Genomic DNA, 20,237 nt, shown 5'->3' with positions numbered 1-20,237 from the left:
GAAATCTTCGGAATCTTGTAATATGTATGTTTCGCTGTTCGATAAAAAGGTACACGATACCGCCAAAAATCCAGACTGCAAGAACTACCCCTATTTCCATTTCTCCGACCAAACGGAAGGACATAAAATGATTCTTTTGTACTTCAAATATATTAATTAATCTATCGAGAATTACGTAGTTTAATTCTTTTGTCACGACGAGTGAGAAAGATCCGAATGACCTACATTCCCATTTTTTCTAGGTTTACGCGAAAATTAGCGGTGTACCTTTGAAAGTAAAAACTTCTAATCCATTCCGAACGCCTAACGGCAGATTACCCGTATTGAAAACTAACGATGGTACGTTCGATACAGTCAAAAATATAATAGAATATTTCAGGGGAAAAAATTATAACACAGAATACGAGTTAAGTCGAAAAGAATGCGCAAACGTTATGGCTTACGATGCGATGTTAAAAGAAAAATTATATCCAGCGTTACAGTTCATTTGGTATGCACATTTTTTTATTGTCAATACGAAAAATTATGCGGAGTGGGTAGTTACGGTTTTAACGATTGTCATTCGTATGTGGACAATGTTATAAATTAAGAGAAATCGAATGTACTTTGCGGGATATTTGGAAATGCATCGATCTTTACATACACGATTTAAGTTTCGATCGATATAGATACACGTATTAAAATCCGTAGTATTTTAATAAAATTCTATTATACGAAGGTATAGAAGAAATAATGATAATTTTAGGTGGATAGATGAAAGAAATGTGAACGAAGTGATAAGACCGTGGTATTGTAAAGCACTGCCTTTTCCATTAAACTTTTATTACCCAGGAAAATTTGAACGACAAGCACACGTTATCTTCGAAAGTTTGTACCCTACAGAAGATGATATAAGCGTGATAGAAAATAAGGTAATCAGTGTTCCCGTTAAGTCGCAGAGGCTTAAGAAATGCTTACTAGCAAAACTATATGAAAACTAATAACGAACAGGTCTACTCCGAAGCACAGCAGTGCTTGACGTTACTGTCCACAAGTCTGGGGGAGTCTGATTATTTTTTGAGTGAGAAACCTACCGTATTGGACGCAGTTATATATTCCTATCTAGCACCGTTGCTCAAAGTTCCACTGCCGAATTCAGCTCTACAGAATCATTTGAGAGCTTGTACGAATTTAGTATCTTTCATATCACGAATATCGGAAAGGTATTTCGGCGACGAATGTCGCGAGTACAAAGCCAAAGAAAATGCCAAGAACGTGAAAGAGACGGAGAACGAGTTTCCTAATAAGAGAAGAAATCAGTTCCTTGCCGGGATTTTCGCTACGGTAGTAATGACGACTTACGTCGTTTCATCTGGAATGTTAGAGGTAAATATATCACGAATGATACGATCAGTAATTCATGTATAAGGATTGTTCTATTAAATGTGTATGTAAAACGACGGTGGAAGAAACATTATTTAGATTTACGTTGGGTATAAGCGATATTTTTTATTGTGGAAATGATTTTAGAAATGGAGGCTGGTAAGAATTCCTCTGAAACATGTAAGGAAGTAAAAATGATCGAGCGTTTTTAATTCGACTATGGATTTGTATTTGAGATGACAAGAAATTGCACGTATGTAAAATAGAATTCATGCGATACAAATTCGTTGTCCCTCCTTAAATTACACGTACAAAAAAGATGCACTAAAACTCAGAGATATTCTCTCCAGCAGACTTTAACATGTGATCGTTATATTAACGGTAACACAATGAACGCTGTATAACTTTGACTGTCTACTGAAATGATGATACGTTTGTTAAAGGCACCGGTCGAAGACAATGAAATTTCGAGCGTACCCACAGAAGATGTACGTACCGACGACGAGTGAGATAATAAATATCAGGGGAATTAAAATTGCTACTACTTTGAGAAAAGCTCCTATTGTTTAACGTTAGCGTAACTTTATATTTTTTGTTACTACATTGTTTGCTTTAATATCGTTATGGATAGAATATAATTATTATAAAAGACTTCATTGTGTAACAGTTAAACCCATAATTCGAAATTGTATAAATAAATACTTAGAATGGAAATATATACACGTAGCGTTTTAGTTATTATTATTTTTATACTTTGATAAAATACCCGACGTGGCTTGTTGGATCTCCTCGAGGAAACTCGCGGAGTTATGGATGGTGGTACCGCCTAATATAATTTTCACTCCCGCATTTTGTTTATTTAAATTGTAAACCGCCAGACTTTCCTCATAGGTCGTGCCTCCGACCATGAACACGATGACTTCTTGCAGCCTGAAATGTAAGAGACGTAGTACGCTCACTCGGAAGCGTATTAATGACGCGTTATACTAAATTCACCTTTTAGACACCATTGTGTTTCCGAGATACGGAAACGTTTGTAAGCTCAACTTTCCTTTTATCAAATCCTCAAGCGTCTCGTTCAGCAGAGGCGTGTGTTGGGTATAAATATTATCCACTCCGCTTAAACCTTTGAACAATTTTTTAGTAATTTTGGCTACCGATTCCCGATCAAATAAATTATTCTGCCTGGCATTAATTCCGCTATACTGTAATATACTGTACACAAGCTGAAACATCATAATTCCCTTTTACTTGTATACCAATCGTTTGTACATGAATAAATTTGCGTTAACATCTACGTACTTTAATGTATCTTTCTGAAACCTCCGTACTTCGTAGTAAGTTCAATAAACCATTGATATCATTGTTCGCGTGTTTCTCATAGTGAAGCGCGTAAAGCATGACCAGCCTTACACTATCAATTTCCCGTATCTGCTGACTATTAATAAGTTCTTTTATTTTCTGGAGCTACGATAAAGATTAGAAATATGTAGGTCAATTGTATTCTATCTATATTCTTCTTGATTCTCACTTAATGTACCTGGGTGGAATGATCGCTTTGACAACTAAGTTCTTGTTCCAACTCGGACACTTGTAATAAATGATATTTCTCAACGAGGGACGAAAGTTCCCCGACCACCGTTACATGTTTCGACACGGTCCCAGACAATTTTTTGAACAAAGGATAAGATTCAACGAAATTTTTCATATCGGCTATACTCTCTACCTTCTGATGTTTCTTAGCTTTCTTTTGAAACTCATCTATTAGTTCCTTTATCGTTTGCCCGATTTCGCCGAAGTTAAGATAGAGATTCTGTCCGAGGATATCTTTATTAAAACGATTGGAAGATTCAAGTTAACACATTTACGATAAGTGTATTCTTACGTTGGCATAAAACTCGTCGTGTTCCGCACTGAGAACAACTTCTTTCAGCTCCTTCGAAATACCCTTGACGTGCGATAAATTAACGCGATTATTATTAATTGTTAGTAATTCGTGAACCATTGCTTGGTATGTCCACTGATTTAATAAGGGCGTGATGGGGTCGTCCCTTCTGTCAAGTATCAGTAAAATTGGACTAGAATCTTGTCTGAATTTGAAGGAACTTGACTCTTTGCTCAGTACTTCACCTATTTTCTCTGCTAATCTCTTAGCCATTTCAGAACTATTTTGATAACGTATATGGGGGCATCTTTTAAGGGATAACAGTACCGAAATTATACCTAAGACGGTTCTGTGCAGATGCACTGGGTTCCATAGTAAACCTTAATAAAGAAATAGAAATAGTAATGTTCGTACGCGATGCCCCATTTAGGAATATCTTTCTCGAATGGAGGAGGTAGGAGGAATTGATCGAGGAATGTATATTTGTTATCGAGTAGTCTTAAAACTATTTCTTATCATTTAATACCTTGTGAACACGCATTTATTCCGAGGGAGAATAAATGTGGGTTAATAGCTAAATAATCTGCATAATACTCGTGAACTTCTCTCACTACTTCTTGCTCGTCGCTTTCAGCCAGTAACTTGATATCGGCCTTTGCGATAATATTACTGAAATCTAAACAACGATTAATCAAAAAGACTGTGAGTTACACCGGGTCGGGCGTGAGCGTAACATCAAAGCAATCGCTGCTCGAACTTTGAAATTGACGAACGATGATCATCTTTACAGTGGATGATGAAATTCTCACTATCGAAATGGATTAAAACGTGATTCGAATTGCTGACAACTAAATTTCTATCGTAACAGTGGTTCCTTCGAATGAATGTTCAAGTGTTCTTGTTACTTACAAATGTAATAAGTCCCGTATTTCGGACATCGTAACTCGTTGCAAAGGTATTCAACATTTTCTTTGGTTGGTCTTATAAACACTATACACTTTAAATGCTTCAAACCTTCATTGCGAGCATTTACATCAATACGTTCAAATAAATAAACCTCTTTGAGAAATATTTCCGACTGACTGTACAGCAGACTGACTATACTGGTCTGAAAATATATGCACTTCCTTGTAAGCATAAACTGTTTTAGAAATGTCGATCATTAAACAGTGATATGCTCAAGGATCATCATTAGCATTATGTGTAAGGCGATATATTGTACAAAGAAAAATGAGTGAGGAATGTTTTACACGATTGTAAATACGTGAGAATGAATATTCTGTAAATATTCGTTACATCGTACGTTTCTAACGTACACCTTGCATTCTTTGAGCATTATCAAAATCGTATTTACCGTTTGCTTGTCCATCAAAAGAACTTTCATACCAGGCCCACTCTCTTCTGTCATTTGAGTAATATAAAACTTTAATGCAGTTATTAAATTCATTTTTTCTCGATCTTTTTCGAACTTCTTCGAATACTAATTACATATTACACATGACGGTACGTTTAATTCGCAGATATTATAAAACCATGATTAATTTACATTGCACATGCACCTCGTAAAAGTAAACAGTACTTTTGGTACACCTATTTCTCACACAATTAAATATACATTGTGTTGTGGCTAGTTTCAGGAATGAAGTTGGCAGAAGTTCGTACATCATGTACGACCAGAAATAAAAGATAGTAGACTACGTTGGGAATATCCGTACCGTGAAATTCGTTTAGTCGATTCATTTCTTTGCTCAAGTCACGATTTTGTTCGTCTTCTACGTAGAGCTCGTAAACGCAGGCCGGAGAAGGAGTAGCTCGGTTGAGTTTTGCTAGTCAATTTCAGAACATTACAGAACATAATGTATATTTCATACAGCAACTGTTGGTAGTTTAAAAAAAGTGTAGCGATGCCCGATCGTCTATCTTTATTCTCACTTTGCCAATGGTTTTTGTAACGTAATGGTACATGAGATTTTTATTAATCCGTAGGTTTAAGTGTTTTAGCTCAGTGCATATTAGTTTTTCCACGTGGTTCTTTTATAAATGAATTAAAAATAGTCAACGCGATTGGCAAGAATCTAATGTCATTTTTTATCAGTGCTCGTGCCTGTGAATACACATCAATACTGTGTAACATGACCACAAACAGTCCGCGTTGGTGTTCCTCGATGCAATTTTGATATATCATACCACGAATTGTAATACTTTATTAGAAACGTAAGTATACGTCAGCACCTTTGTGGTCTCAATCAATCCTATAAAAATGGAGCAACTCGCGTTCCCATTGAATCACCAACTGCCTTTAAACATTAATCAACGTCCTCTCGCAATTAAAAGTTATTTCTCTTTGAATATTAAATGTCAATGAAGCAATTGAAATATTTCGAAATAATTGACGTATGCGATATATGAAACATTTGACAATTGAGATATACAGTACTCTTTAATGTACTAATTCAATTTAATGTATTAACGCCTTTTTATTTATTTTCAACGCCAAGATTTATTGTTATCGAAATATATTAAACAAAGATGATGATGATGATGGTGAAACTAAACAGACAAAGCTGAAGCGTCACCGGGCATTCTACTTGGATCAAAACATTATATGTATTATGTTCTTTAATTTAAAGAGTAGAAATATAATTTTTGTGTACATCTATTAAAAATTCAATTATATTTGTAGTTTTATCTATTTCTAACAGACTAATGGAAATGTTAAAACGACTGTGTAAAGGACATGATTCATTTTACTATTTCCTCTATACACACGAATATCACAGCGTTTTCATTTCCTCTCTATTGCAAATATGTGTCATACTAAACCGCAAATCCTACATCACCTTTAATGTTCGTTGTGTCACCCTTTGTCTTGTTTCACATCCTACATTTTCCTTCATTCCTTTCTGCGAATTCAGAATTATCCAATGTACTTTCAGAAAATTGAAAGAACAGCCTACATCTACTGTGAAAGATTCTAATCTTTTCTTGTCAAACAACGAGGCGTTTTTGAAGTTTAAAAATATATCGAATGATACAGGTTTAACGCGATGTGATTGCGTTTATCGGGTTTTCATTCGCGATATTTTTACGACGGTGCGCGATAATAAAAATATTAAAATATATAATAGTACTGTTGTAGAGATATATTTAATAATATAAATTAGCGACAATAAACCGGATCGACGAACTTTTAATATTGAGCCAGTAGTTGTGAAATTGAAATATATTTTAGGTACGAACGCTGCTATGGGTCGTTTTACAGGGAAGAAATGTCGTCTGTTAACGATGTTGTGGCTCACTGCTGTTTTCTTCTTAGTAGAAATAGTAGTGGGCTACGTTACGAACTGCATGGCTTTAATAGCCGATAGTTTTCATATGTTATCCGACGTAGCAGCTTTGGTCGTCGCATTTCTTTCCGTAAAGGTGAGTAACAAAGGAGAAAAAAGATATCAATTAATCCTCCTACGATATGGATCACTGTTGTTCGCAGATGTCACCAAAGAAATGGTCGAAGAATACGTTCGGCTGGGCCAGAGCCGAGGTTTTAGGCGCTTTGGTAAACGCCGTCTTTTTAGTCGCATTGTGTTTCAGTATTACCGTGGAAGCGTGTAAGAGATTTATCGAAGTAGAAGAAATACACGAAGCCAAATTGCTCGTAGTGGTCGGAGGGCTTGGTTTGCTAGTGAATATTATTGGATTGTGCCTGTTCCATGGTAAGTACCATTCGACACGACCGTGACATAGATATAAGGAAGTTTACGAGGTTCTCGGAACTGGTCGGAGATCGGAATTACCGCGAAATCTCTTTGTCCTCTCATCTCGGTACCGAACGCTAACAAACGATCAAAGATATGTTTCTCAGTTACTCATCATCTCGATATCTTTATTCCAGAGCATAGAAGTTCTCATGCACATTCACATGGCATATCTAGAAGTCATAATCGATTGAGCACCCTAGTAGGAACGGATGATAATGAGAATGATGAAACTTATAGGCCGTCGACGCCTCAAGTGAAAAGAACGCACGGGCACACGCACGATGCGAGTCAGATGAATATGCGCGGTGTGTTTCTTCACGTACTCTCAGATGCTTTGGGATCTGTGATTGTAATCATATCTGCTTTAATCGTTTGGCTAACAAAGTGGAAGTACAGGTGATTTACCATGCTGCAAGTGCACGATACTCGATTCTGTCATGTACAATATAAAAATAAATTTTTCTGTTACAGATTTTACATCGATCCAGCTCTCTCGCTTTTATTAGTTATTCTTATTCTGCGATCAGTCTGGCCATTGCTCCAGGAATCTGCACTGATTTTACTACAGACCGTACCCACGCATATTCAGGTAATAGCAATCGTGCATATTATCCTGATACAAGTCAATGAGATTTATATTACGTAAGTGCACGCTGATCATCTTTATAGGTCGATGCCATCCAGCAACGACTGCTTGAAAACATCGATGGGGTTTTAGCCGTGCACGAATTTCACGTGTGGCAATTGGCTGGCGATCGGATCATCGCATCGGCGCATATAAGATGTAGAAATTTGTCTGAGTATATGAAAATCGCGGAGCAAGTAAAAGAATTTTTCCACAACGAGGGTATACATTCTACTACGATACAGCCAGAATTCATTGATGTAAGTAAACACCCGATCTGAATATGTACGAGGAGATTCATTTGATCCAAGAGCTTCGAATTGTTTAAATGTCTGGATTAAAATTGTTCGACTTTATAGTACCATTCTAATAGTGAAGTTAAGGAGACACCAACGGAAGATTGTGTATTGGACTGCCCAAAGACTGACAAGCCTTGTAATCACGCGACGTGTTGCGGCCCTTCCAAACAAGTACGTTTCTTTCATATCGTATGAATCCGTTCGACTTACGACCTGCCCCTTCGCTTCTGTAGTGGAAGAGAGATTCGAAACCCTGTCGCCCCGTCTGCAAATCAAAATGTCTCGGACGATGCTTAGAAGCTATTAAGTCAGATTCGAATACAGTCATAGGTAACCGATAACTTGTTGTTCACGTTTTGAGAGTTTGTAATCAGGTGGTACTTGAATCTACCACATTGTCTGCAGATTAACTAGATAAACTCATGTTGAAAGGCTTGAAAGACATACTCATCTCTTTTCACATCTTTTCTGATAGACTCCAAGGACGAGAGCTTATAAAAAAACTTAATTTTTCATGACACATACTCCAAAGATAACTGTTATTCATCGTCTGAGAGTCCCTCACGAAGTTGTCGGTTCCAGCGTGCTTTATGACGAGTGTAAATGTACCATGCATTTGAATTTAGGGTCGTGAAACGCCTTCGCCGGGAGAAACACCGTACATGTGCAGACAGCGCAACAGTCTTGCACGTTCGACTGGCTCGTTGGGAGGAACCGAACAACAAGAAGTAAACGAAATGGAACGCGGACACCTGCTATCACTGCCCGCCTCGCATCACTCCGTCCAACTTCCACATTCTCACGTTAACACACCAGTCGTTTAAGTTATCATCGTATTATCAAATATCTACCTCTGTAATACAATCTGCGGCGCGTTACAATGTTATTATACAAAAATTCAATAAAGTAATATACACGCTATATTTTATTGCTAAATTTAAGCCGGGAACAAGATTTTTATTGCCTTGATCAATCTTCGCCTAATCAGGTGAGTAACATTACGTAAGTCGCGAACTTTTCATGCGTTACTAAGTTACAAATCTTCCAAGGCTTCAGAATTTAATTTCGTATTTGCCGGGACAAAGTCTATCCCGCTTATCTTTCCTACTTCCGATTCGCAGATTCTATTTTCTCCGTCTATTTTTATTCTTCCCTGAACTACTGTAAGTCGATACCAATTTGTACTTCGCTCCTGATATTAAAATACATGCCTTTAACTTATTTTAATTCCCATTTATTATTACCACGTGCGCGCCGGATGTACATTTTTATCGAGAAAATAAAGGATCAATAATCATGCAATTATAATCATGTAATTACGATTGAAATACGTTACGAGTGAAATATGTAGGCGTTTTATGTGTGTATGTGCGTCCGTGTATAAATGTGAGTTCACAGGCTTTCGACCATAATATATTGTTCAATTACTCTAATCTATATGTGACGTATCGGCAAATTCCATAGGATGGTATCTCATAAATTCAAGAGCTTGCGTCGCATACACCGCAAGCTGAGCAAGTAGTGTGAAATAATAAGCCGGCTCGTGTTGTAATACTTTTGTACATCGACTTTTCAACGTAAAGTAAGCTATTATAATTATTCTTTAATCTATAAGAATAGCTTTTGTATTAACTGGATAATCGTTATAATACTCATACGTACACACCACTTCTATTCACATTTGTATTACTTAAATGTTTTAAGTATAGCTAGAACATTATCTGTTTCGCTATTGTTATTGCCGAGAGTTATGAAATTAGAAGTTACATTGGACTGGTAAAGAATAACATGTATGGATGATAGTTTTATTACTGCTGTTACGTAATAGTAATTAATTCGAATAGCAGATGTTTCTTTGTCAATTACACGACTGAAACGTTGAAGACTGGGGCTTAAGACGTGCATACAAGAATTAAATTGTAATGTACAGATATCCTTGAAATAAATTATCAAAATTATCTCGGTTATCTGAATCACTATTTATCAGCAGATCATCAATCAGACCTAACAAGCCCTCGTAGTAAATCTCTTGTGCAGTAGTCTTTGTATTAGCGTTATTAATTGCACGTTGGACAATATCGTTTGCTACTTCTGTAGCTTCGTGATTTGATAATCGTGCATGCAATTGCGATAAGAATCATTGATTCAGGCGATAAGTTATAGTGTGTAGATACGAAAATGAATGCGAGCGTTTGCGAGTAAGGAACGGTTCGATCGATTTAGCGGTCGATCAAGTACATTGAATGGAGAAAAATATTATACGTACTGATAACGATGTCGTAGATGGCCACTCGTTGGGGTATAGCAGGCGCTGGAAAGATATCAAACGATTTTGTAACTGCTCTTCGAGTATTGCCGAGCACCGAACATGTGGTCGTCGCGGTAGCAGCCCGCGATTTGTCAAGGGCACAGAAATTTGCTGGCTTGCACGATATTAAAAATGCGTATGACGATTACGTGAAATTAGGGCAGAACAAAGATATCGGTATGTTTTCGAGAAACACAAAAGAGGGTCTAAAAATGAAATAGAGACTACGGGAAGATCGCACTTGCAGATGTCGTGTACGTTGGGACGATACATCCTCAGCATTTCGAGATCGTGAAATTAATGTTGAATCATGGGAAACACGTTCTATGCGAAAAAGCTATGACTATGAATTTAAAGCAGACGACAGAATTGATCAATTTAGCGAAGCAGAAAAAGTTGTTCTTGATGGAAGCTATTTGGAGCAGATGCTTCCCTGTATACGAACGTCTCAAGAAAGAGCTTGAGAAGAATACTGTCGGGGAAATTCATCAGGTCATTGTGCCTTTCGGATTTCAATTGACCGATGTTGAAAGAATGACGTATGTAAAGAGGATCCGTCGAAACGCGTGATTTTAAGAGTTTAGTTCAAAACGCGTTTTACTCTGTTTAGCTCAAAGAGTTTGGGGGCCGGTACCGTATTGGATTTAGGCGTATATGGCATACAATTCGCTAATTGGGTATTTAACAATGAAATGCCTGAGACGGTGCAAGCTACCGGTTGCTTGAGCCAAGAGGAAATCGACGTGTCGGTGTCGGCCAGTTTCATTTACAAAGGGAATCGCACCGCTACCATCATTACTCACTCGTTGGTCACTTTACCTAACGAGGCTTACGTAATTGGTACGAAGGGGATGATAAAAGTGCCGAATTTCTGGTGCCCCACGTACATGGTATTGCCGGACGGAAGTAAAATAGAGTCACCGCTTCCGCAAACCAAGGGCCAATTTAATTTTATCAACAGCGCCGGGCTGAGCTACGAGGCCAAGGAAGTTCGCGAGTGCATTTTACAAGGTAGCCTACATAGAAAATAAAATTATACGCCTTGTCCGAACGATAAGTTTTAGACAGCAAATATTTTAACACATTAATCGTAAACAAATTTTATCAAGGATTTGTTTTACTATCGATTGTTTTTATAATTGAGCGTAGATTACGATAATGCGAACGTTTGAATGTAACATAAAACAGTTTTTACAATGCGAAATATTATTGCCAATTTTATTTGTCCAGGCAAACTCGAAAGCTCTAAAGTATCGCATGCCGATTCCCTGCTAATCGCCAAGCTGGAAGACGAGATCCGCAGGCAGGTCGGAGTTACATATCCGGAAGATGATTGAATGTTCGAATTTAATCATTTCTATGGGATTCCAATACCGAGTATCATATTGAATATTAAGAGGGATCACGAATTATTTTACTGAAAATAAATGCATTATGAAATTATCTTATTTTTGTAGCGTCCTTCTATCCTCCGCCTCCGTCCTAAATTATTAAAACGGATTTGAGATGTTCTGAAACAGAAGTCTCGAAGTGATAATTATCGCAATTTTTTTATTCGTTCATATATCAATCGAGTATAAATATTAATTTATCCATAAAAAACGTTACAGTAACATTTTAATTGTTACGAGGAAAGTATACAGTTGTATTTACATTAGTTGGTTTAACACTTATTACATTTAAAAATATTTGTTATATGGTACATTTATATATATATATATATATATGTATATGGCTGTACAGTAATTGAATAGAACGGCGAACAGTCGGACAGCAATTGGAGGAACACAATAACGGCAGTGCTACTTAAAATATTTAAGCGATTGCGCTTGTAAAAAATATATCTGGCAGTAATAATTAATAAACTCTGTGAAACGACGCAACGAACTTACTTTCCCGCTTATCGAAATGATCCGTAAACTGCATTAACTTTCGATAACTTCAAGTTTATACAATTATATTTGTAATAGTTTAATAAATACATAGGAAAAGCTAATAAGTAGGTATATGGCATTGCAGTTTATACATGATTCATTATGCACAATCTTATCCTCAGAAAAGAAAACGGATCCATTTTATGATCCCTGTCCAAATAATTCAAAAAGGAATTGTTAAATTATGAAAATAACTAATCGACATTTAGCGTACATACTTTCTAAATACAAGAAACGTTCCATCTACTCGAAAGAATTTCTAACATCTAGATCAATTACATTAGACAAAAACTTCGGATCGAATCGATTCGTCGAAACAAAGATTCGTTTTACTACGTCTCCTGTCTACGTTAAGATCCATTATTTATTTTTCGAAAATGTAATTTGCGCCATCCAAAAATATTTCGTGTCGTGACAAGACGCGTGTATCGTAACTTCTAAGACGTATATTACATTCGTTTTTAATTAGAACGATTTAAACGAGAACGAAATACTTGCATTTTTTTCTTTTGCAAATGAACAAAGATGAATTTGGCACGATGATTCGTCTGCTATAACGAGCATTAACGTTAATACATGTGACGAGACAATCCTATTACAATTACCCTGAAATAAATGAAACGACAACCAAAGGAAAAGTGTATAAACAATATCTTTATTAGATAATAAAAATTCAATCGAAGCGGCCATTTTTTAAACAAGTGTACAAAAGCACGATGGTCTCGCTGCCATGCTAGACCATCACGAATAAAAGTAAAAGAAACTCTTTGACAAATGCTTACCGAACGAAGATTAGTCGTTAAATGTAATCTTTGATATTGTACGGTACGACAACTCGTTGACTCGATACGCACATGCATTCATTACGTGATCCGCATATTCCGCCTGGGTTTAAGAAATATCATAGTTCCCAATAAGAATATCGGATCAGGCTGGCAAATTAAGTTACGGAACGATACGAAAATCTGTTCTGATTCACTGCTTCCGCGATCGCTAATTAACTTAATTCGCTGAGAAGATTTATAACTAATTCATCGCCATGTATTACCATCGTATCATTATAGGAATAAATGTGTGCAACGCATTTAATTGATTAATGATTCGTCAGTTATTGGTAATGCAGTATTTCCTGTATGTCTGAACACAGGATATGAATTATGAATTTTATATTAATTGAAACACAATCAACAAGTAGACGAACGACGTTCTTTATCATAATTCGGCGTTGACACGATACACGTTTGTTAATCATTAGGGTGGTTCTCGTCTTTTTACATATGGAAATTGTTCGCTCGCTCTGAATTGTTCCTGCGTCAGTAGATGACGATAGTCTCACGAATTGGAACAATTCCGAGGGCTTCGAGAAAAGGGATCCGCAGAGAAAATGTTTGTATGTACGTGCAACCGAGAGCCACCCTGAACTTTATGTATATATATACACAGTATAAAAATGATTTGGGAGAACATCGAGAAAATCAGGACTAATCTCTTGGTATTCCGTCATTAGAAAACAGTGTTCTCATCGAAACTGAAAACGTTCCAGCGGTCCAGCCGCTCTCTGTTACATTTATTAAATGCTATCACTAGTTTGAACTCGATACTTTCATGCAATTGTCGGCTCTTTGTTCTTGCTAAATTAGACGTAAATTAAACTTCCTTGGATAATTGGATTCAATTTTCTCAAATAAACTAGCAATTTCTGGAATTCATGAAGGGCTTATAACGACAATATTGTTACAATTAGTAGTGGGATATCCGAAATTGTACCAAACGGACGGACTAGAATTTCCGTGCATTTCCTTCGGTGAATGTAATATCAATTAACGCCTTTTGCCAGCATCGCAATCAGTTGAAATGTCCTAACGTACTGTAAATTATAGACTGTTCTCTCAAGTATGATTGTCATTTTCGCTTTCCGTGCTCTATTTCATTTGGCAGGAACAGAGTCTTTTATGTAATAAAATATAATGCAACGAACGGAACAAGTGATCTTATCTATATACATGAGTGTTGGATAAAATAATTTTACTCTTTCTGGGAAGTGAAAATTTCAGTCTCTTCTGAATTCTTTCGAAAATTCCGTTTGGTACGTCGACGGATATGTCATACTTAAAACGGATTGTGTATATAAGCATGGCAATTGTTCTGTTTAATTGTTCAACTAAGATGAAAACACATTCTTGTACAATCAGAAATTAAATCAAACAAGATAAGAAAGTCTGTCAAGCTCATTCAAACCAGAATGCGTATGAATCTCGAAGACGTTGAGAGGAACATGTTGGAAGGAAAAAGAATAAAAAGATGAATAAATACGGTTACGAGCTACCGCTCGTAAGTCTCTGCCCCTTAACCCGTCTAATTACAAATCAGAATCATAGTAATTGATCTCGCTGGTATGGCAAGACAAATACTTACGAGCGGTAGCGTGTCACTGGCCATTGCCTCGGGGACGTAATTTCGTTTAGCTGATGAAAGGACGAAGAAGGAAACGAGTTGGGTATAGACGTTACCTGTGACGTTATCGTCGTATCAGAGAGGCTAGTATTTTCGAATTCACAGAATGACCGAGCCACCGTACACTCTCTCTTGCGGGTGTAATTTAGCTGCGTGACGATAGCGCATACGAAACGCGTCGTCGCGACGGATAGCCGGCCTGTCAATAGAAGGGAACGTATCAGCGCGGCGCGTAACGTAGGATCAATATATGCTGAAAGTAGCTCGAGCAACTGTTTTAACGACCAATTGGAGCAACGGAAAGTTATTGTGTATTTGCGTGTCATATGGCTCGCTTCGCCTCTCGTGACCGTGCCCACTGAGAGAGGTTTTACTCGTGTGCGGTGAAATCGGTCGCGTTCACCGCCGCCCCCACGACATCGCGTCAATCGACTTTAACGCTTCGACACGCTGTTCCTCGTAAATCGAGCAGGTGTTCTCCCGTTCCGTTCTTTCCTCTATCTACCACGCTCCCTGCCCTCTGACCCTCAAACGTCGCTACCGATTAACCAGTCCGTGCTCGGAGAACGCAATTTCTTCATTGCCTTTCTCCCTCTTTCAGACTCCGCGAATTCGTAGCTCTGCCCGAGGGCCATCCGAACTCATCGACCTTTTTTCGCAGGGAATAGGATAATCGATTTCTCAAATTCATAGAATCAATGCGAGGACGTCTAGGAATATAGGATCACGCGGCTCGATCAGAACCGAACAATGTTTCTCGATCGAAGTTATTCGACGAGACTCGGGAAGCCTGAATTGATGTCGCAAGTCAGAAGTTTAAAAATCGTGAGATTCTAACAAAAGCTCGACTCAGTTCGGACGCCTCGATGGATCCCGTGCCCGTCACGCGGAATCGTGTCTCTTGTCCAGCTCGATCAACGCAATAGATCAGCATCTATGAGGATGAGATGCTAGACCGCCGTGGGGGCCCTGAACTGTCAATGCCACTTCGCCTTCTGCGCGAATATGTCCGCGCGAAGGTTTTGGGCGAAACAGATACCCAGAATCTGGAAAACAACACGAGAACGGGATCGATTAACGGGTCGAAACGCGACATGCGAAAACGACAGAGTGGCCCGATTAATTTGTGCTGTTCGTAAGACTCGATCAGTAACTCGCTCGAACTAATTAGCCACAGCTGCGAACGAACGACGGCGCCGTCGGTTTATTTGCATTAATCTCCCGGCACAAATTAATTCAAGATACTGTCTTCTCATGCAACGTCTATTACATTTAACAACGTTCCGGTGCGTGTACATGCAATACACTATGTGTCGTGTGATGCGACGCGTTGTATTACCACTGCGACTACGAAATTAAACAGATTCTTCTCACCGACCCATTTCCTTGTGAACAAACTGTGGATCTTTATGCGAAACGATCTTTCTCTCTACACGTGAACGCTCGAAACGTGGAGTTGTGTATACGTTGAGAACGATGAATATACCTGCGCAAATGCCGTACCAACCGCCCCGGTGACGATCGCAAGAAGATTCCGTTCCACCCACTCCTCCCCGGCTTGAACACAACCTTTCTCGTAAATCACTTTGGCAACTTCAAAGTTCTGTAAAACAAAGGCGATCGGCTACTTGGGCTCACCGTTGCGCTCTCGAGTCTCGCGAACGCAGGCAAGCAGGCAGGTTGTTAGTCCGACAGAATTCGGTAGAAACAGCGTCGAGATCCGATGAAAATGAAGGAGGAACGGAGGATAAAGGAAAATGAGAAGTACTCGTCGTACCAGCGAGAGCGCGTTTCCGTTTTTTCATCGAGTCGCTTTGATTCGTTGGACCACGATCCTATTTTTTCGATCTCGTTCATCGAGAGTTCGACGCTCAAAATCTACTTCTCCCATTACTGCCTCGTGTTTTTTCTTTTCTTCGTTTAGCCGAGAAACGAGTATCGAATCTCTCGTGGCTCACGTAACGTCCATATGGGCACCGACGCTAAAGTGTTTAATAAATTCTCACGAGGCAATCGATTACCGGTATTACAATAGTGTCTGGATCATCGGTCTTGGTCATGAAATCGCTGTGATGATCCTGTCGAATTCCAATCGATCGAATTGACTCTGACTAAAAGTCGACTTCCCTGTTACTACAGCACGATGCCAAAGTTTCGGATATCCACTTGTTTTATTCGGAGCGATTTGCCGCATCCGCTGCTGAATTAGGACGTAACAGAATACTTATCAGAAACTTTAGCAGCGGAGCTACGTGGCGGGCCGTAGGGTGCGAAAGAGAGAGAAAGAGAGGAAAGAAATTGGTAAGGAAGTACAGGCGGCCTGTATAAAATGTCACGTCAGCTCGGCCAACGATAAGTAACAAGCCCACTTTATTTCACAGCGCTTTACGTTCGCCTCAGGAAGTCGAACGCGTCGCGTGAACCACGCAAATCTTTTGCGCGTACCCTTTTCGCCTCTCGGCCACTGGCCCTGTCCGGTTCGACCGATCTTCGCCTTTTTCGCGACGACCCCCGGACCCCATCGTCAACGACGCGTCGGACGCACTAATTGCTTTAAGGGTTTTCGTCGAAACGGAGCCTCGTTGGAAACGGCTAATTCATTCCGCCTTGCGATTTTCCTACGTGCAGTTCAAAGCGGCTATTTGCTCGAGCGCGTTGACGCTCGTGTTACCTTTCGAATATTTAATTAAACAAATTACGTTCCTCCTTCCTCGGACATTAACTGTATTCTCATATTAATTAATTCCGTGCATGCAGATAACTTCGTTAGCGAAAGGGCCGTAGGAAATGAATTTTTAATTAAGTAGAGAGAGCTCTTAATTTTCATGAAAATCGTCACGATTATTAACGCGATTCTATAATCCATGAGCATGAAATAATACCGGACGATAACAGAATAATTCATCGCACAGGATTATCTTTTTTTATCCCGCGCGACCCGCGCCGGAACAGCGACGTTTGAAATATTTATTTGGCCAACGTCTGCGTAAGTACGCGTACGCGCGTAGCACAAGCACGTACCCACACGCTAGTTCGGACTTTTATTCTGCATAGGCCAAGGAAGGAAATGTAATCTCCCGAATGTCACGATTATGCGGCGACCTCGCCGTAATTTATGGTGCCGATTTCTGCGCACAGTAAAAACTCATATTACGTTGCGTGTCAGGTTCGCATGAACGGTCCATTTATTACGAAAAAAACGTATATACCCATGGAAAAAAGAAACGCTAATTAATTGTGATCGAAGTGTGCTCGTGAAACATTTTCAAAGTACTTACAGGATCTCGTAGCCACGCGTCTGGTGTTTCGATGTCGCACGTAGATCACTGCTACAACGGTACGTACGTAGATATATCTCGTTAAACGATGTGCTTCATGCGAGCCAAATGAGAACAGCGAATAAATGTCAACGTATACGTAAAACATTTACATGCGACACCGTGACTGTGTGATTCGGACATATCAACTAATAATGAACAATATACACGAGCAGGTCGAAACTTTCCCCGTAATTCTCCGTAATAAGTCCATCGAACAGCGGCGGTATTTTTTCAACGATTTTTATGAAGTACGAATTACGAGCTCCCGGCTAAATTAATGTTTGTACATTAAATTAATTTGACATCGTACGGCCGTGGATCTCTCTGAATGTTTTATTAACATTATCCCGGGTCAACGTATTATGCAAACTCCACCAGAGATATTAGATATTTGCAGTTAATTTCCTTTTAAAATACACGACTATTTTTGCGGAACCCATTTCGTCGGAAAGAGGGAATATTAAAGCCGTGCTTCCGGGGATCCTAACAGGACTTTTTCCAGGTAATTAAACGATGAAGGGGATATTTCAATTTTTAAATCTGATTTAGAGAGGACGGCCGATGTCAAAATAATCGAGACGCACCGATTTAATGTGCGAAGGGAAAGTTCGAACTCTCGTTTATCACGACTGGATGGTTTCGTATACCTGTAAAACCATAGTGCTGACAACGGTGCCAGCGACAGGTACGAGATTCAATTCTAGCCATTCCTCGCCCGCTCTCAGACAGCCCCTCTCGTATATACTCCTTTCCCCAGTCTGCCCGAGGGAGCAAACAGAACGATTGAAAAAAATTCCGCTTACAGGAAGGAGAGCTTTGGCTCGAAGATTCAGGATTTACGTTGTCGTGCCTGCAGCATGCTGATAACACTTGCAAACATCGTCGAGCCGGTAGCCTCGTTTCTTTTTTTACTTTGGCTGCTGTGCAATCGTCCGAATCGCGGAACCATTCTCTTTATTTTTCCCGTCTCACCTTCGTCAAGCTACTTTTACATCGATCGATGAATACAACTCACAATTAGATCGCACGCTGAATATCACCGACGAAATAATATTTAAACTAAGTGCGGGTGGAACCGTCCAACTGAGTCAAAGCGAACGAAAGAAATACGTACGAGGAACGAGTAGGTGTGGAAATATGCGAGACGTTTAGTAAAAGCAAGAGGAAGAAACATGATCGCCGGAAGAATCGAAGCGATGTTAAAATGAAGGTGGAAGTGAGTGTTAGTCACTTTTTGGATCAAGTTACTTTTGCAAACACGACAAGTAAGAGTCGGGTGTTATAAAAAACTGCAAAGTTACTTACATAACTAGGTTTTCTAACGTCATAGCCGCACTGCTTGTTTTTAATAATCTCCTGTAAGCATCGAGAAATAAAGGTTCGACGAATGGTAGCAGGTAGACGAACGTATGAATAAAATTGGGGACGCGATAAAATTTGATATCACTATAGAAACGTATGAACCGCAATGTTCGCATGCAAATGAACGTTGCAGTTCGACAGCTAGAAATTCAGAAAGATAAACGCATTAAAACGGGAATGTAATAAATGTGAAATACGTTTACGTTGAAACGGGAAAATTACATTTGGCTTTCGTTTACAACAGCTAAAAGGCACGCCGCATGCTTCCCTCGAGCCAATGTCGCTCGACGAACAATTGAAATAATTGTTGCGATCCCAGTCTTTAGGACCCTCGATGCCGCAACACTGTAACTGCGACAAAATAACATTTTATCGAATTTTCTGTCTCTCTCTCTGTCCAATATAAATCTTCATGCAACCGCACGCAAAACGTATTTGCGAACGTCACACAAAATGCCTTTTGCATATTGATCGATCGGTATCTAGAACCGAATATTTATATGGTTCTGCTTTTATTCGTGACATCATTTCCGCGTGCAATCAATTTCGATATTAATTTAGGAAACCGATTGCCGAGCGAAACAAAAGGTTTTGCGAAACGCGCACTCTCGACCCTCCCATTGTGTTCGACACCTGACGCAACGTTAATAAAAAAAAATTGTTCCCAACTGTGGATCGTAAAGCGTGCATTCGAAATTACGTCTACCGTGCGTGCATGTGCGAATTTCCAAACGCCCATAAATAATTCCGTGACTACGGACTGCGAATGGTGCGATATTAAATACCCGAACGAAGGGGAATAGGAGGCACCGATGTTAGATTCAAGGATGTATAGGCCATACACTTAAACAATGCTAGCATGTTGAATTTGTTATTATAGATTCCTATTACTATTAAAAAGCTAAAATTATAGTGATTTCAAATTTTTCA

At 39.0% G+C, this 20,237-nt stretch overlaps 5 protein-coding genes across 18 annotated transcripts in view; 3 read left to right on the top strand and 2 right to left on the bottom strand.

Annotated features, from left to right (window-relative positions):
- The window catches only part of LOC108630665 (metaxin-1), a 3,163-nt gene extending 1,268 nt beyond the window's left edge, over positions 1–1,895 (top strand). The window contains exons 2-6 of one of the 2 annotated variants that reach the window (XR_001916891.2): positions 243–490; positions 746–911; positions 991–1,365; positions 1,510–1,615; positions 1,806–1,895. Coding sequence is in view for 1 of the 2 variants with exons in the window: in XM_018034083.2 (XP_017889572.1) it covers positions 243–490; positions 746–911; positions 991–1,365; positions 1,806–1,871 (855 nt within the window). In the remaining variant the exon portion in view is untranslated. The remainder of the gene's footprint in view (positions 1–242; positions 491–745; positions 912–990; positions 1,366–1,509; positions 1,616–1,805) is intronic. The other variant, XM_018034083.2, reaches the window with a different exon arrangement.
- A 24-nt stretch (positions 1,896–1,919) lies between these two features.
- Positions 1,920–4,843, bottom strand: Vps45 (vacuolar protein sorting 45). The gene is made up of 8 exons (XM_018034073.2): positions 4,602–4,843; positions 4,157–4,355; positions 3,774–3,923; positions 3,248–3,627; positions 2,903–3,175; positions 2,665–2,829; positions 2,359–2,588; positions 1,920–2,292 (listed from the first exon to the last, which is right to left on the bottom strand). Exons 1-8 carry the CDS (start codon positions 4,692–4,694, stop codon positions 2,094–2,096), a joined length of 1,689 nt encoding a protein of 562 aa, XP_017889562.1. The 5' UTR covers positions 4,695–4,843; the 3' UTR covers positions 1,920–2,093.
- Positions 4,844–5,075: 232 nt separating this feature from the next.
- ZnT63C (solute carrier family 30 member 1) lies at positions 5,076–8,870 on the top strand. 3 transcript variants are annotated; one of them, XM_018034077.2, is made up of 9 exons: positions 5,076–5,206; positions 5,343–5,461; positions 6,480–6,670; positions 6,738–6,960; positions 7,140–7,401; positions 7,477–7,594; positions 7,675–7,890; positions 7,990–8,100; positions 8,556–8,870. In XM_018034077.2, the coding sequence occupies exons 3-9, from the start codon at positions 6,494–6,496 to the stop codon at positions 8,751–8,753; spliced, it is 1,305 nt and encodes a 434-aa protein (XP_017889566.1). In that variant the 5' UTR covers positions 5,076–5,206; positions 5,343–5,461; positions 6,480–6,493; the 3' UTR covers positions 8,754–8,870. The 3 variants fall into 3 exon arrangements, with proteins under 3 accessions (XP_017889566.1, XP_017889565.1, XP_026674055.1); XM_018034076.2 differs by having other exon boundaries at positions 5,076–5,461; XM_026818254.1 differs by lacking the exons at positions 5,076–5,206; positions 5,343–5,461 and adding an exon at positions 5,470–6,340.
- Positions 8,871–8,971: 101 nt separating this feature from the next.
- Positions 8,972–11,685, top strand: LOC108630663 (trans-1,2-dihydrobenzene-1,2-diol dehydrogenase). Its single transcript, XM_018034079.2, has 5 exons — positions 8,972–9,511; positions 10,213–10,414; positions 10,485–10,776; positions 10,848–11,248; positions 11,468–11,685. The coding sequence occupies exons 2-5, from the start codon at positions 10,213–10,215 to the stop codon at positions 11,572–11,574; spliced, it is 1,002 nt and encodes a 333-aa protein (XP_017889568.1). The 5' UTR covers positions 8,972–9,511; the 3' UTR covers positions 11,575–11,685.
- Positions 11,686–12,806: 1,121 nt separating this feature from the next.
- The window catches only part of Tsp26A (Tetraspanin 26A), a 15,429-nt gene continuing 7,998 nt past the window's right edge, over positions 12,807–20,237 (bottom strand). For 4 of the 11 annotated variants that reach the window (XM_026818259.1, XM_026818258.1, XM_026818260.1 and 1 more), the window contains exons 6-10: positions 19,530–19,658; positions 19,251–19,301; positions 18,593–18,703; positions 16,112–16,228; positions 15,603–15,671 (exon numbers count right to left, since the gene is read on the bottom strand). In XM_026818259.1, the coding sequence (XP_026674060.1) occupies positions 15,603–15,671; positions 16,112–16,228; positions 18,593–18,703; positions 19,251–19,301; positions 19,530–19,658 (477 nt within the window). Of the gene's footprint in view, positions 15,672–15,999; positions 16,229–18,592; positions 18,704–19,250; positions 19,302–19,529; positions 19,659–20,237 lie in introns of all 11 variants that reach the window. The other 7 variants (XR_003389868.1, XM_018034080.2, XM_026818261.1 and 4 more) reach the window with 7 other exon arrangements.

The sequence above is a fragment of the Ceratina calcarata genome, unplaced genomic scaffold (genome assembly GCF_001652005.2).
Source record: "Ceratina calcarata isolate Rehan_Ccalc_2016 unplaced genomic scaffold, ASM165200v1 scaffold78.2, whole genome shotgun sequence".
Classification (NCBI taxonomy): Eukaryota; Metazoa; Arthropoda; class Insecta; order Hymenoptera; family Apidae; genus Ceratina; species Ceratina calcarata.
Note: the sequence above shows the minus strand (reverse complement) of the source record. Positions and strands in the feature narration are given on the sequence as shown.